Below are 16,635 nucleotides of genomic sequence, written 5' to 3'. Positions count from 1 at the left end.
GGAAGTTATGACGCTCCACATTTATTTTTAACAATATGACGATGCTGATTCAGAGGTGACGACGGATTTCACACGTAATCGTCACTGTTGGCGATCGTCTGTTTGCATCGTTGTTGTCCTTTTTATGTCTTTTTTCATTACACATCAACCCAAGAGGAATGTTAGAGCGAGCTCACACCTTCAGTCTCCTGTGTGTTCAGATCATTTCACACATTCGCTTTCCTGTTCTGACACGTTGATGAAGTGATGTAGACCACAGGGGGCCCAATCTCAGGATAATGAGGCATCATTAAGGCCAGCAGCACCAGCAGAACACAAAGGCAACCATCTTCTTAATGGCTTTATAATCCTGAATGTTTTTTTGCTTCATTTCACTACCTGCAGGGAGAGTGTTGCAGGACAGATGACTGTACATTAAACCCTGGAGATCTATAATAACCTCAACCTTAAAATGTCTCGGATTGCTATTGTGGAGAACAGGGAAAGTGTGAAAATGTTGTTTCTGGGAGACGAATCTGATGGTGGAGACCAAAAACAGAGCTAAAAGGAAACTCTCTTAAAGAACTGAATTCTGCCTTTCTATGAAACATATAAACACTTGCTTCCAATAAATAGATGGAAACAAGTACCAATAATCAAAGATAATAAGTTGCTAGCAGTTATTTTCCCCAAACAGCCTAACAGGAAGGTAGTATATTCATATGTACTGATGAGGATAAGCAGTTACAGACGATGGATGGATGTTATGTTTACAGTGTGTTCCACTACTACAATACTTTGACTTGTCTCCAGATTGTGGTTAATACATCTGTATACATACACATGCTCCTTCTTTTTCATAGATTTGGGTTAACCAACATCACTTTGACACCAGACTGAATTAACTTGACAGTTATTTCATGAATTGCCATGAACGCTGACTTTCTGTCTGCCGATCCCAGCCCTGCACAACTCGCGGATGTGTGTCAATGGTTGATCCCGCCTCCTCCAGTTGGGGCCAACTCGGGAACCGGCCATCACACACCTGTATTTTCATATTGGGACGCTACACACAAATATAAACCGAGGACGAGACGGCAGCGGAGGCCGTAACAATTAAATAACTAAGCTAAAATAAACTTGTGTTTGGTTTTGTCTTTGCGTTTTCCATTTTGCACACCTGTCTCTCATTCGGCAATCATTCTTACCATTATATCCTGGTCAAGACATCACACCTGTGCCAGATTAACCTGTTGTACTCTGTAACACGTCACGGCCAAGCGGCAATCGTCAGCACTGGGAAATGAAGGCAATGCGGAAGTACTAAAAACTGGCGTCCATCAGTCCACCTCATGATCCACGTCTTATACTCATAGACTCATCCTGATATTTATATTAACTGGGAGGTGGAAGAAACAGTACAGCCAACCAGAGATGGGAAGTAACGAAGTACAAATACTTCGTTACTGTAGTTAAGTAGAATTTTCGGGTATCTATACTTAACTTCACTATTTATTTTTGTGCCAACTTTTAACTTTTACTTCTTACATTTTAGCATAAGTATCCTTACTTTCTACAGGTACTCCCTACATTTTCAAATCAGGGTCGTTACTCTTGCGTTTAGATGCTGATTATTAATAAACAGTAAAATTTCACCATCAGTATCAGTAAAACGCGCCATGCAGACAACGTGATTGACTGGATTATGCTTAGAAACGTATGTAAACACACACTGATAAGACAACCCTATTGGTGCATTTGTCTTCATGTGCACAAGACGATGAACATAAATAAAAAAATCAGACGGGCAACTCATTGGAAGGAACTAAAATTGTTTGTGATGGTGGCAGCAGGTCAGAGAAATGTGTGCGAAAGCTAGCGAGTTGAGTCAATACTTCAACTTTTACTAGAGTCTTTTTAAACACAGGTATCTATACTTGTACTTGGGTATAGAATGTGTGTACTTTTGACACCTCTGCAGCCAACATGGCAGCGTTTCCGCTTTGGAAACCTACAGCTGACGTCATTGGTCATGGCTTAAACTCGTATGTTCGGGCTTGTGTTTGACTGCGAGCTTTGCAGCACCTTTCTAGGGTCTTTGACGTCAAAACTTTTTGTTTTCTTTGCTTTGAATCCTCCGATTCAGAAAGCCTCTAATGATTATGTCACTGATGGGAAGTTCAATGTCTCTATTTCATCGATTTGGACTAACCACACCAACTCCAGTGACGGCCTATCAGCGAAGAACATTCAGACCATCAGACAGCACTTTAGTCTTCTTTAGAAAAGTTAATGGTTTCCATCCAGTTGTCAAAAACTGTGAGTGGAGTGATGTTTTCATTAAGGGTTTGTCTTGGCTGTCAGATGATGGACTGTGTATTCAATGTATGCCATTTCACATACTCTCTCTTTAATGGATCTCTCTCAGAGACAGGTTTCCATTATTCTAGAGGTGTGTGTGTGTGTCTACAAAAAGTCATTCAGCTTCCACAGATTGATCTGACGTTCCCACATGCAGATTTTTCCGACACGCTAAGAGCACCTCGGTCATTAAGGTGAAATTACAGATGAAACCCTGCAGCGAATTCATGCAGCGAGGCGCATGTGAGCGTGTTCTTTTTTTGTTTTTCAGCTGCCCTCATCAATGCAGCCCATTGTCAGGAGGTTACGTAATCTTAAGTTACATAAACAAAACCTCACCACAACATGGCACTGCTCATTCCAGGAGCAGTCTCAATCAGCGCTGAGATATCGTCACTTTATGGTAGCCAATTATTTACATGTAAAGCAGACACGGAGAGACATAATCAGCCTTTCAGCCATATTTTTCATTTGTGTTTGACCCGGGCAGATAAGCTCCTGATTGCATCATAATGACAACAGAGGCAGCTTCAGCAGCCCGCATCTCATTTGTGATATACACATGTAAACACGTATATTTTTCCACCTCGAGTCTGTTGTCATGATGCTCTCCACCTCCTCCTGATGCCACGCTGGGGAGATTTGCACGTTAACAGCAGCTCACCATGCACGAAATGAAACTCATGAATAAAATAATACATAATAAAAGAAATAGACTTCTACAATGTCACTTTTGATGCCATCTGCACTAAATACTGTGACTTGCATTCATTGTCTGCAGCCTAATTTAATTGTATATATATATATATTATTTCTATTTCTATTTCTTATTTCTATTAAAATGTCATGACTATTTTTTACTTTTACATAGTTTTCTATTTTGTAAAGATCTTCCACACAGCACAGGTTTCATTTCTCTTGTTTAATCTCTCTGTACATGCTTAATTTCTTTGCACATATTATGTTTAACTTCTTAGCACAGGTTTAATTTAAATGCCGATTTAAATTGTAGGTTAAGCACATAGGTTTATTGAGGTTGCAGTTTGCAGTAGTGTTAAACTGGACTGCTTTATATTGAAAGATATAATCTCAATGTCCTGTACAACAACAGCACACGCTAAGACCTCAATAATGTACCATAAAGTACAAATATTATCTCTAAAAACAAAAACAGAAACATTATAAGCTTCTTAAAAGTTGAACTGATGGCAGACTTGTTGTTTTATATCTGTGTGTTAAAGAGTCAGACAGCCGCCGACCTTCTCCTTACGTGGTGGGTGTAGCAGCTGAAGCACTACTGCGATGAATGACACCTTCAATATATGTTTTAATTTAAACCGATTGAACGACAAATTAAACCATATTCATTAACTAAGCTGTCAGGAGTAAACGACCCTCAGTCATCCACTCACACAAACACTAATTGCTGCCACAGTGGAGCACGAGGAGCTCGTTAAACAGCAAGAGTGACGAGCAAATGAATCGCTCCCTCATGAACATGCATGAAGCTGTTAGATCATGCTGAGGACTGAGAAATGAAGCTGATTCGGGTTCTGTGAGAGAATTTTATTAAATACAATTTATCACACGAGAGCTCGACTGTGGACTGAATAGAAAAAAGAAAATCTCTAAATATATAAATGATCAGAAATCCTGTGAACTGTTTATTATTTTCAGTTAAGTCGGACACGATCGTAGCGATTTCTATTTAATTTTTTTTATATATACGTCTTCTGCCTTAAGTTTCTGCACATTATAAAAACACATTTCAATATCAGAAGAGACGTCTGAGTGTTGAAGTTTCTCGAGCTGCTTCAAGAAGAAAACGCTGCAAAGATAAACTCACAAAATATTTAAACTCACGAAGAAACACGTCAAAGAATCCAAAATATGGTGAAAATACAGGTAAATAAATTCAGATCAAAACATCAGACAAAATATTATATGTCTATGTTTGATATTAATATATCAGTGTCTGTGTCTATGTGTCACTAATATAAATACAAACATTACAAAGGGCTCGCACATACATACAGTCCATGGTGTAAATGTTTTCTGCACGTTGCAAGGAACACAGGATGAGTTTCTTTGTGTTCGGTAACTGAGGCAAAGTAAGCAGAGTGCACGTAGAGAAGGCAACCGGAGGCTAAAATCAGAACAAGTAGAAAGAAAACAAAAAAACACGATGACAGAATTTAGAGCGATGTTTCTACACTTTCACATTTTAGAGCGTTTTTTAAAAAAGTCGAACTTTTAAAAATGACATTTAATGACATCACTATCAATTATGCATAAACCTGGTGAAAATATTGCAAAACAGGTGTTTATCTGAGCAGGAAGAGAGGAAAATATTGCAAAACAGGTGTTTATCTGAGCAGGAAGAGAGTTTGTCGTTCACATCGTCAGGGACAGATGGCAGAGATGGGACAGATTGCAATGTTTGTGACGTTATCCAGATGGTTGTATAATTACAGATGCATTTATAATATACCACCATCCATCCAACCAATCAAAGCGTCCACGCTCTTAATCCTGCATAACTTTAAGCCTTAATATAATGTGAACAGGTGAGTTGTATATAAATTCACCCTCAGTACAGTTGTCATGAACGGGGAAATTAGCTACAGAGACCAAAACTGTTTTTTGTACCAGGCTGTAAACATGTTTATTTCTGCTGTGAAGTTGGACATTTGAACATGGGGACTTATGGAGACTGACTCAAGTGGACGTTTGAGGAACTGCAGCTTTTGGCTTCACAGTCTCAGAGTTGTCGCTTATGTTTGGCATAACTTAGAAGTTGAACGCTGTACTCGCTGTAACACCGGCATACAAATAAGCTCATGAGTGATTTCTACCTGAAACCAGAGGATCACCACAGTTCGTAAGATTCATCCTGAGATAAAGATAAATGTCTGAATCAGTTGTTAAGACACCATAAAAACCTGAAACGTGAAGAGAGTGGTTTTGCACATGCTGAACACCAGAGCGAGAGCGAGCAGACCTTCATTAAATTCAGCCGGTATTGACTTTAATCGGCGCCTGTGTTTGACAAACACAAACATCCTCTGAGAGAAAGGTCGGCGTGATCCTGCGGCGGCACCTGTGATTTGTAGTATAAGTAGAATATTTATAGAAAGACATCATGTAACACAGATTATATTTATATTCTGATGTTTGCATGTATAGGAACACTGACACAGGACTGACTTGCTCCTTAAGTAAATTCGTGACAACAGAGGAGAAGCTTTGATATTCGTCTACCACTACAAGAGGATGCAGGGTGCTGAGCTACCCACCCAATGCGTGATCTTCTGGAATCTGTCCTGCCAGGCTTCAAACTGTGTCTGAACATTGTTTACAGATCAATCGGCATCCTACGAGGAGCTACATGTGTGGTTTAACGCTGAACGAAGAGCAAAAAAACAGCACTGAAGGTTTTTCCTCGGTATTATAAGCATCTTTTGGTTGTTGGCTGCCTTAAATCGTACGTCTGACCTGTCCGTGTATTAACAGTGACAGACAGAGTTCATATAGACACAGGTTGGGAGGTTTTGGCGGGTTTCTTCCCAGAGAGGGTGGGTGTACGCGATGAGGACCCCCAGCAGTTGTACACTGGCCTGCCTTGGACGCGGTTGCTGTTGGCGTGCGTTGCTTTGTCTTTGCTCTTGCTCTTGCTGCTGGTTTTGTCCTGATACAAAACAGCGTTCTTCTTTTGGAGGCAGCCTCTCTCCTGGAGCTGGATGTGGATGGGATACGGGGCTTGGCGGCCCGAGGCGATGTGGGTGCCCACTCGATTTCCTCCCAGCTTGGGCCATAAAGACAAAAGCAGGCAGCGAAGCTCCTGCTGAAAAGTCTTGTTGAAGTAGAAGTAGATGAACGGGTTGTAGACGTGGGAGCTTTTGGCGAAGAGGGCGGGAAAGACAAAGCCCTCAGGAGCCATGTACCAGTTCCCCTTGTGGAAAATGAAGAGGAAGGACACGACGGAGTATGGAGCCCAGGCGATCACAAAACCAAGGCTGATGCAGAAAAACATCTAGGAGAGGAAGTAAGAGGTTATAGATTAGTCATGAAGAGACAGGAACTGACCCAAAATGCTCAGACAAAGGCTGACAAGAGGAGGGAAGAAAGGGAAGGAGAGGGTCCGATGATGAGGTGGAGGGAAAGGCTGAGGTGAAGCGGAGATGGTTGGTGGAGAACAGGGATATGGCAGGAGGTGATGATGGTGGTGGAGCTGAGCTCGGCTAGGAAACCAACGGGAAACACAAAGAACAAGAGTTAAGGAGGTCCGAACGTAGACCACCACAGTAGCTGAACAAACGATCGGACAAGGCGTCGGAGGAAGGCCAGCTGAGGTGATGAACTGATGGAAGACAGGTGAGCTGAAGAATGGCAGGTGTGCTTCATCCGTCCACAACCACAACACACGAACACAGAGACTAACAAGTAAACACAAGAAACACAAGGATGGGGAAACAAGGGACTGCCATCGTGACACAAAACACAGTTAATGAATCATTTCTTATGATGCACCCTAGTAACACAGGAGTTTAGTCACGTAAAGCATGTTTCTTTGTGCTCATGTGGTCTAGAAAACCTATTTCTCTTTCAGTCATGTGATCAATGACAGCATCAGTCACATGTTTAGCAGTTGTTTTGTTTCATAGCTCTAACTCATCTTCAGCAGAAGCTTTCGATGTACAAAGATAGTTGGGATCAATATTCCGTCTCCAGGCAACCACAACTGTAATATATTAACTACGGTACCCCGAATCCAAAATGTTCCTCTAATCTTTGTTTTCTTTCTTTCCACTTAAAGTCCGTGTAAAGGCAATCTTTCAAAATATATTAAATATGTTGCAAAATAGTTGTTGAAAGCACTTTGAGTTAGAGGTTTAAATAGTTTTCAGTCTCAGGATTTTGTGGGCGGTCCTTAAAGGGTGGCTCGATGACACGCTGAGGCCACCCCTGACCCTTGTCGATATCTTTAATCGTTCAAATTTGGCTGGTTGGTTAATAACACTTTCTTCTTTTGGTCTGACAAACTCAGAACACATATTTATTCTTACTTTGCACAGCCTCTAAAACACATTCAAATAACAAAACACATGCGACTGGTGACGTAGACATCGAAATAAGTTGGGAACTGCTTTTATTTATTAATTGTAATACTCCCTGCTCAGTGTATATCTTGTCCACGATTCTTTAAATAATTAATTATTGTTCACTATTCGAGGTAGAGAGGATCGTCCACTAATCAGATGATCGGCGGTTCGATCCCCGACTCCTCACGTCTGTATGTTGTCCAAGTAACGGGCAAGATACTTGAAACCGGGATTGCTCCATTGCTATCGGTGTGTGAATGCGTATGAAGAGCAGATGTGGATGAATGGGTGAATGAGACGTGTAGAGTAAAAGAGCAGAGTTAGGAGACTAGAAAAAAAAGGTTACAGTCCATCTGATTCATCAGAGCTCTCAAATGAAAGGTAACCTTTATGACTAATACCTTAGTGGTTTATTATATTTGATTACACATAGTACTGAGCAGGGAGCAGAACCAGGTTTATATATAGCCTGTATGTCCACCGGATGTGTATATGAAATCCTTTAATACTAAAGAGAATGGTACAGTGCGACAAAGGCATGTTAGTGCAGCAGTAAGTACTCGAATAGATTTAGCAAGTCCAGCTGTTGATAGTGTTGGAGAGGAGGTTTTCTCTGAAGAGCTGGAGGTCTCCAGGAGGTTTTTCGAAGGTAGAGAGGGGACGCCCTTCATCTGGTAAGAACTGGTAGGACGTACGGGAGGTAACATATGTCTGTATGGATTTGAAGTTATTGTGGGCTGCTACAGGTAGCCAGTGGAGCTTGATGAGCAGCAGGGTAAGGTGACCTGTTGGGTTGATTTGGACTCAGGAGGCTGTGAGGACGTTTGATGTTCTAGTACGCCGCATATTGGGGTTACATCTTGAGGTCACTGTAGGGATAGTGTTCAATCTCAGATTGTTATGGAGATGCTGAGATGCAGAGCAGCTGCCTCACTCTCAGATAGGTTCATAACGCAGAAACCTTTAAGCTTTCAGCGTGAGACATCTTGGATTTCTGCGTGACGGCGCCTTGTGACTTGACTTGGACTTGCCTACACCAGAACTGTTTTTACATCTTTTGGGGGGAAGTCCATGTCAAGTCTTGTCTTCAACAAAGTCTCCCATCAACTCACTCAAACGTTTTCAAGGTAAAAACTTGAGGTGCCATAACAGAAACACCAAGCTCACCATGGAGAGTCTTCTTTCAGCGTGCCGCAGGTTGTTGCGGATACCTCTTGAGGACAGCGAGTAGGTGAAGCGGGACACCTTGCGTAGAATCAGACACTGGGACACCACGATGAGGACGACGGGGACCAGTGTGAAGCAGGCGAAGGAGCAGATGACGTAGAAGGCGTCCTTGGCCGAGGTATGATACCCCCTCCAGGCGATGGTGCAGGACAATCCGTAAGGCTCGGGGACGTACTCACCCCAGCCAAAGAGAGGGAAACTGGACCACACTGCAGCCACGAGCCAGATGGCACAGCAGGCTATCGGGATGTTTGCGCCCTCCAGCCACACAGCTGTAACGAGAAACATCAGTCATATAATGGTGTTACACATTAGCTGAGCCGGTGTCGTGCCAGAACAGGAGCTGGACATATAGATCATACAAATACATGTGTACAGCTGTAAAAAAGCTGAAAGTGGTTGATCTAAATCACAAATATATCAATTTCTGTGCAGTGTTTCTCTAATTTCGGTGTTATTAAGTTATCTACAGTGATCCTGTGTTGAGCGTGGAAGGAAATGTGGATGAGCATGTCTTTGAACAATAAAAGCCTGTTTGTATGTCTTGTCCCTTGTCTCTTGTCCTCACCGTAAACCAAACTGTAGCACGTCTTCAGGTAGCGGAAGACACTGATGGCGGCGATGGTGAACATGCCGCACAGGCCGAAGACGTAGCAGCCGAGGCCGTAGTAAACGCAGGTGATGTTTTCCCCCAGCCACGCGTGGTTGAACGAGGACAGGATGGAGAGCGGGTAGAAGCAGATGCAGCAGAGAAGGTCGACCACGGCCAGGTTGACGCACAGCAACTCAGAGCCCATCATCTTCTTCCTCCTGCGGTAACAGATCACCAGAACCAGCCCGTTGCCCAGGACAGAGAGCACAGCTGGACGGCGTGGGCAGAAGATATTAGTCATTAAAACACAGATCTGCAGCTTGTATTGGCTCTGCTGCTGCATTTTAGCATCTTTCAGCTCATTGCAACATGTTTTGGTGCTGTTACACCACGTGTTATTAATCTGTTTGCAAACACTGAACAGTGTCAGGCAAAAATGAAGTAGCTGGTGAACTTGGTGAAGCATTTATAATCCATAGAGACAAAAAAAAACTAATTGACATTCATCAGGTGAACAGAAACAACTTGACGTGATCGTCTGTCGGTGTTACAGATTAATCTGCAACAGCATCTGCATTAACGATGAAAACAAAACAAACAAAACAAGGCACGACGAGCACAGTTACTGTGATGCTGCAAGATCACGTAGAAATCTGAAGTGTGTTTGTTTGTTTGTTAGATTCAACATTTTCATTAAAACATCACATTTAAAGGATGATGCAGCCTCAGGTGGAGTTACAGTGCTGAACAGATTTATTAAGACAACCACACAATGTGAAGTTTATGCCACAGCTGCCCTAAATTAACAGCGTTGATAATTCCCAAAATCATTTTTTATGTTTCTGTGATGGTTAATACACCAATATGTAGAAAAAATAGTAAGGCACGTCATTATTTCTTGATTAAGATGTCAAACTATAATTATTTTCTCGCATTCCTGAACAGAAAAATGAGTTTTATAATCCAGCATACTTTCTATATTGTATATTTAGAGAATAATTCTGATTCAAATATCATTTGCAACAAGCAGAAGTGTATTTATGTTTAGTTTTAGCATCACAACAACAACAACAACAACCTTTTAAGATGTTTAAAGAACAGAAGTGCACTTACCGAACGAGAGGATGGTCAGCCCGACACATATGTCAGCAGCAGGGGTCAGTTTGGAGGTGAACACAGAGGTGGTCCGGTTGTCATCAGAAGAGTTCAGAGGCATCGAGTGGAGCTGCTCGTCTCTGCTGCTGCTGCTGAGGGTACAAAAAGCAAACCCTCGACTCATCTCACGGAGCGTGGACGTGTGCAGCCCCACGAACCGCGGACGCTCACTTTTATGCGAGGCGGGATGTGTCACCATGGTAACGGGCAGCAAGCATTTGTGATTCAATGCAATAAAAGGATCAACTGGAAAAAGGTGTGACTGCCCCTCAGGTAGTTTATGTGGAGTACCAATTTTTTTACACTTTTTACAGTTTTTTTTTGATGGATAGATGTATTTCTCATTCACAATGAGTTTTAGTTTTAACATGCAAGAATTGTAACAAATATCTTCTTTACAGACCAGAAAACTAAACAAAGACTGAATTAAATACAGCAAAAAATAATAAATACTCCTCATATACTTCATATGAAGCCCAGGGAGGGATAAGTTTTGATAAATTGTTCCCTAAAATTAGAAATCCTGACTTGTACATTCAAGATAAATACTTCAACGATCCCTGAGCCTGTGAAAAGACACAAGGAGTTACACAATGAATGAATGAATGAATAGTGACTGGTATGTAGCTGCTTTCAGTTTCAGTATCCTGCTGATTGTTCGTGGCATCTCGTCGTCACGGTGTTTGGTGTATGTCAGAAACAAGGAGGTGCAGCACGATGGACCTGTCAGTGGAATATATTAAGACATTTGACAAAGGCTACAAACTGTGGGACGATCGGGTCAGATCATCTCTAAAAACTACATCTACTGTGGAGTGTTTCCAGTCTGCAGTAGTCAGTGTAAGATGACAACCCAAGGACCACTGAGGTGTCCCGATAGCTCATCTGTGTCCTTTGCTGCATGTCATCCCGTCTCCGTAATAGGTTTAGACACAGAATCTGAGTTTGTGTAACAGAATTAATCGTGTTTTTCTCTTTAATATGCAGTTGACCTGTGTGCCCTGTGTTTCACTACAAAAGAATATTACAATGTTTTGATACTTTACACTTCTTTACTACATTTATTCAATCATATTTACTGCTTATTTTTCAAAATAAGAGTCTAAATTAAAACCATAACAAGCTGATAAAATGCAAAAAAGATTAAACAAGCTGTGTTCAAACTTTTTTGCTTGTATCTGGTTGGAGTCTCGTCACATCACAGACACTCATGACTCGTTGGTGCTGGAGAATAAACTCTTGCACCACCACCACCACCTGTTGAGCTCCATGATGTACTACAACGCAACGAAGACGACCCACTGAAGTGAGAGAGAGAGAAAAGAAAGAAAGACACTAATGTTCACGCTTCGAGTAGAAAGATAAAGTCGACTTTATTTAATGGTGAAACCTAAATAAGATCTGCGATTACAAAACAGGTTCCCCCACGTGGGATTTTTTTTTTTTTTTTTTTTTTTTTTTAATCTTATTTTAACGTCACAGAGGTTGGAATGCTGACAGAAAGGCATCAGAAGAGACTGGACCTAAAAACAAAAAACTCAAAAGTAAAAGAGAGAGCAGACACTCGGGGTTCAGAGGAAACACCATCCAATGTTTTTTTTTTGTTTTTGTTTTTTTAAAGGTTGCTCTTGATGATCTACGGCAGTCAGATTCATGAACACATCTAACAACTCCCCCCAAAACGTCAGAAAACCGGAAAATAAAAAGCAAACGTGAGGTTATTAACAAAGTCTGGACTGGAGGAGGAGTGAACAGGCATTAATGGTTTAAGATTAACTTGTAAAAACAGGTGAGAGTTTCTCAGGTGTTAAGTGTTACTTGATATCACTGTGTTTGGATATAAAACGATACACAAAAGAAATCAGCCTCTTGTTGGTTGTAAAATATCAGATAAGACAAATCTCCTCAGCTTTGAACCATCTATGTTCAATCTGATCGCTGGCTGCACAGAAACAACGGACTGTACATCAAATCTTTAAATTTGAGTGGCATTTCCCTTTAAGTAGCCTCCAAAACCAACATATACACACACATACTATATATATATATACATACATATATATACACATATGTATATGTATATATACACACACGCACTCGAGTGCATCCCGTCTTAATCCGCCTGCGAAATGAAACATTCAAAAATATTTTTGCCTTCTCGATACTCTGGAAAAATATAGTACTGTACTGTTTTTTCTTTAAGTTTTTGGGAAATTATTCGAGAGTTAATTAAGAACGCTACATCCAGCAGCTGGTTAGCATAGCTTAGCATAAAGACTGGATACAAAGGGAAACTGCTAGCCATGGCTCCGTCCAAAAACAAAATCTTAAGATCAGTTTTTTTGGGTTTGTTTCATCGGTACAAGCATCCAAATGTGGAAACGATTCAGAAATAATGAACTTATGAACTTAAAAATTATGACAGGACAGTCTTGTGTTGATGTAACGCTGCAGTCAGAGTCTCTGCAGAGTAAAATTTTAATTATTTCAGGTTAACGGAAGAAAAAACGGCGCCAAAATAATCGAGCGGGAACGTGTGCCGTCGACCAACGCGGCAGCTCGCTGGATTCTCTTTAAGACAGAGTCAGGCTAGCCGTTTCCCTTTGTTTCCAGTCTTTATGCTAAGCTAAGATACCCAGCTTAACGGGAGGTAGTGTCAAAGATTTTCTCATCCAACTCTCGGAAACTTTCCCCACCAAAAAAAAAAGCCGAACCACTCCTTAAAGTCTTTGAAAGCCCTGATCAACACGTCAGAGTGAATCATCTTTAGGTGTTGTTGTTGTTTTTTAACTTTTTAGCTTCACGATTTCTTTTTTTCACCCGGATACAAAAATATTTACCAACACCTGAAAACACAAAAATAATCTCACAAATGTGACGTTTTACTTTTATCTTCATCGTCCCAGCTCGGAGCGGCTTACAGAGATATCAGTCCATATCTGGGATTATTTTTTTTTTATTATATTTTTTTGGCCATGCGTCTCCCCATCCGGGGAGATCGTGTAGCTCCTCCTGATAACAGCCCTTTTCTATACAATGATGAACACTAAACATCTAGTCGTGGATCTGGTCCCATCTGCCGCCTCCCCCCTCAAAAAAAAAATACTCCCAAAAGTCTGGATTCCCTTCTTCCTTACGGTCTGCACCCGATGTTGGCAGCAACAAGGAAAAGCACATTAAAAAACAGACATCTTTAAATAGCTGTTCAGCTTGTCTAAGTGCAGCACAATCAGAAACGTTAAATTCAAGTCATTATTTTCTCCCCTCCCATGTATCATACAATATAAAAAAAAAAAAAAAAAAATCATTTTCAGTTAAGAAACTAAATGTGAAAGGATACATCTTTGATCAGACAAATAAACATTATACTGCAGCCACACTGTAACATCCAAAAATAGTCTTAAGTTGAAATATAGATTTTTTTTTTCTGCCAAAGAAATGCTGGCGTTCTAAGTCACTCTAAGTAGATTTTAATATACTGCTGAGGTGTAATCTGTGGTTTTCTTTTTCCGTCTCCGTTAATCCTCTCCTGACAGTCCCGAACACGTCAAACCGTCACGGAATTTAAAAAACAAACAAACGGACGTCCGGTGTCATTTGGCACATGTGGCGCTCTCGGCGGGATCGTTGTTGTTTGTGGTGACGGTGAGAGCAGCGTCAGCAGCGGCGTCAGCGCTCTTGTCCTGGGCGTCAGTATTATTATTATTACTATTGTTGTTGTTGTTGTTGTTGTTGTTCTGGACACTCGGCAGACCGTGGCTGTTGTTCTGAACCAGAGTACTGTTGCTGAGCCTCAACTCCTCCAGCTTCTGCCACAGCTCGTCCCTCTCCTGCTCCTTCTTCTTCTCCCTGTGAAGACAGACGGACACTTCTATTCAGGGTTTGCACAAATATAAAATAGGAAGTGACACAAATTCTGCTCTGACCCAAACCTGACAACATTTCTTTTTAAAATAGAACCGATCCGAAAGATGTAATGTGATGTACCACGTTCTTGGGCGTCCCTGGCTTCTACAGAGACCAGAGAGTGAAATTCATACGAGATCTTATGAACAGACACACGTCTGTTTCACAAAACGACATTATTGTGAGCGATCCTGCGCTGAGCTCTGTCAGGTTTTCATGCAGACTGTGGAGCCGTGAGTTTGTTCGTGGATACAGTCGGTTGATTTCTGTCTTTAAGTCGCATGTGTTGCCACGTGTTTTCTTTTATAGTGTGTCTTTTTTATGTAGACGTCCTTGATAAAGTTTGTTTCAGAAAATGAAAAGTCAAAGAACAGCTGTCTGCAGTCAAACACAAACATCAGGTGTTCCTTCACGTGTGGAGCTCCTCGTAGAAAACACAACCTGGGAATGTTTGCACACTCTCACACGCCATGAGTTATACGACCTCCTGTCCTCTGACTACGTCAACAGTGCAGCGAGTGTTTTGTACGCAGTGTGTGACGGGGTGAAGTGTGTGATGCAACGTCAAATTTAACATCACTGATTGCAGCGTCCTCTGGCCGGGGAACATTTTGTAGCTCGTATCGTCGGGTCACTTTGGATGTTTTATTACTCATAGCTTCAGAAAAAGACGCATTTGTCCTCCGGCCGAAAATCCAATTTCAAATTGACTGGACGCGATAAAGAAAGACACACACCTGCTTGAGTAATGGCGCCTGTCAGAGTAAGAACCTCTTCCATCTATTCAATCAGACACATCCCGGCAGCACTTTTTATTCTCTCACACCGACTGATGAGATGAGAAGGTCGATGTGGGAGTGTGTGTCACTCACCGTTGCCGGTCTGCTTTATAGGAGGAGGTCAGCTCGTCGAACAGCGTGCAGTTCATCTCCATCAGCGTCTTCAGCACGTTGTAGACGAGAGCCACGATCGTCCTGCAACACGGGAAACATTTCAAAGTGTCACTAAGCAAACAACAAAACACTGACTGACTATCTGCCAATGATTTATAAGCGAGTCGGACAGTTTGGACCTCGCCGGACCGGAGTACTCACGGGTTCCAGTGCTCTTTGGAGATTCTGTACAGGCTGCCGAACATGATGGGGAGGATCTTGTCGATGTTCTCCTCGATCAAGCTGAGAATGTACTCGTTGTTCCAGAAGTAGAGCGCTCGCTCTGCTACCTGTGAGGACGGAGACGGAGATCGTGCTGATTGGTGACAAAGGAAAGAACACCTAACTCAAACTAATGCAGTCTACAGTCTGTCTGGATGCAGCGTTACAGTAGCTGCTCAGTGAAGTGAATCTTCACGTATGTTTGTGGATTGTTTGGCACCGGCCGAGCCGCTGACTTCCTGTTGAGCCCTCCACTACTACAACTTGATGACGATAATCAAAATCGTGTTCTGATCCAATGCACAGTTTGGCCTCTGTGCATCAGTACAAACAGTATATTATAATACTGTGGCTCGTGATGCATTACTGTGCAAACAGCATTTTAATGTTGTTGTTGGCAGCACTGCCTTGGCACCATCGTTGATGAGAAGCTGACCTTTGATACTCAAAAAAATCTCATCAGCTCAAATTCTTTTATAGAAAACGACACTATTTTAATGTCGACGGGACTTTTATGGAAATCTTTTACTGAAACTGTTTTTGTTTGTTCCTTTGTGAGCTGGTTCGAGTCTCTCACTTTTAAAAACAACTGCTGCAGATATGGTCTAACCAAATGTAGGACAAACACACAAACACTCCTTTGTCCCTGCTGCCGTCGGCCTTCTTAAGAGCTCCACGTGAGGTGTACACACAGTTGTTTTGTGGCACGTATTTAGTGTTCATTTACTTTAGTTGTTTGTGTTTTTGCCCCTTGGGGATGATGAAGATACCTTGAAATGTGGTGGAATGGAAGAATAAAGCAAAATTAAATGGAGATAATAAAGTAAAAGAACCTTAAAATGACTCACAAGTGCAGTTCATTTGTAAATGCTCTTTCCGTTTTATGTATTTATGAATATTTTGCGTCGTTAGACTTCATTATCAAAGCAGCAGAAGCTGTTCGGATTGTTCGAGTGCACACGTGGACGTCCCTACGAACCTCCCGTCATCTCTGAATGGACGAACATTTACGACGTCACTGTTTGCGTCTTACCTGAAAGTGCGGATTGGCCACACATCTAGAAATCTGCTTGAAGAGCGGCTCCTGGATTTTCTTGAATTGCGTCGGCTCGATGACGTCGAGGATCTCCTCGATTTCACCCAGGAACATGACCTGATT

General features: G+C 41.8%; 2 protein-coding genes across 3 annotated transcripts in view; both read right to left on the bottom strand.

The window, feature by feature from the left end:
* Positions 1-5,062: 5,062 nt before the first annotated feature.
* Positions 5,063-10,816, bottom strand: opn8c (opsin 8, group member c). The gene is made up of 4 exons (XM_010746200.3): positions 10,375-10,816; positions 9,238-9,531; positions 8,610-8,941; positions 5,063-6,373 (listed from the first exon to the last, which is right to left on the bottom strand). The coding sequence occupies exons 1-4, from the start codon at positions 10,784-10,786 to the stop codon at positions 5,867-5,869; spliced, it is 1,545 nt and encodes a 514-aa protein (XP_010744502.3). The 5' UTR covers positions 10,787-10,816; the 3' UTR covers positions 5,063-5,866.
* A 954-nt stretch (positions 10,817-11,770) lies between these two features.
* The window catches only part of ppp2r5a (protein phosphatase 2, regulatory subunit B', alpha isoform), a 38,584-nt gene continuing 33,719 nt past the window's right edge, over positions 11,771-16,635 (bottom strand). For both annotated transcript variants that reach the window (XM_010746194.3, XM_019268759.2), the window contains exons 10-13: positions 16,510-16,629; positions 15,417-15,544; positions 15,195-15,296; positions 11,771-14,265 (exon numbers count right to left, since the gene is read on the bottom strand). In XM_010746194.3, the coding sequence (XP_010744496.2) occupies positions 14,010-14,265; positions 15,195-15,296; positions 15,417-15,544; positions 16,510-16,629 (606 nt within the window). In that variant the 3' untranslated portion in view covers positions 11,771-14,009. The remainder of the gene's footprint in view (positions 14,266-15,194; positions 15,297-15,416; positions 15,545-16,509; positions 16,630-16,635) is intronic.

The sequence above is a fragment of the Larimichthys crocea genome, chromosome XI (genome assembly GCF_000972845.2).
Source record: "Larimichthys crocea isolate SSNF chromosome XI, L_crocea_2.0, whole genome shotgun sequence".
NCBI classification, from domain to species: Eukaryota; Metazoa; Chordata; class Actinopteri; family Sciaenidae; genus Larimichthys; species Larimichthys crocea.
This window is presented reverse-complemented; position numbering and strand designations above follow the sequence as displayed.

Excerpts from the sequence above, each read along its gene's own strand:
- opn8c (XM_010746200.3), bottom strand. The coding sequence starts at position 10,786 with ATGTTAAAACTAAAACTCATTGTGAATGAGAAATACATCTATCCATCA. Across the intron at positions 8,942-9,237 it reads GTGCTACAGTTTGGTTTACG|CTGTGTGGCTGGAGGGCGCA; the intron begins GTGAGGACAAGA and ends TTCTCGTTACAG. Across the intron at positions 6,374-8,609 it reads CTGAAAGAAGACTCTCCATG|ATGTTTTTCTGCATCAGCCT; the intron begins GTGAGCTTGGTG and ends TTCCTCTCCTAG.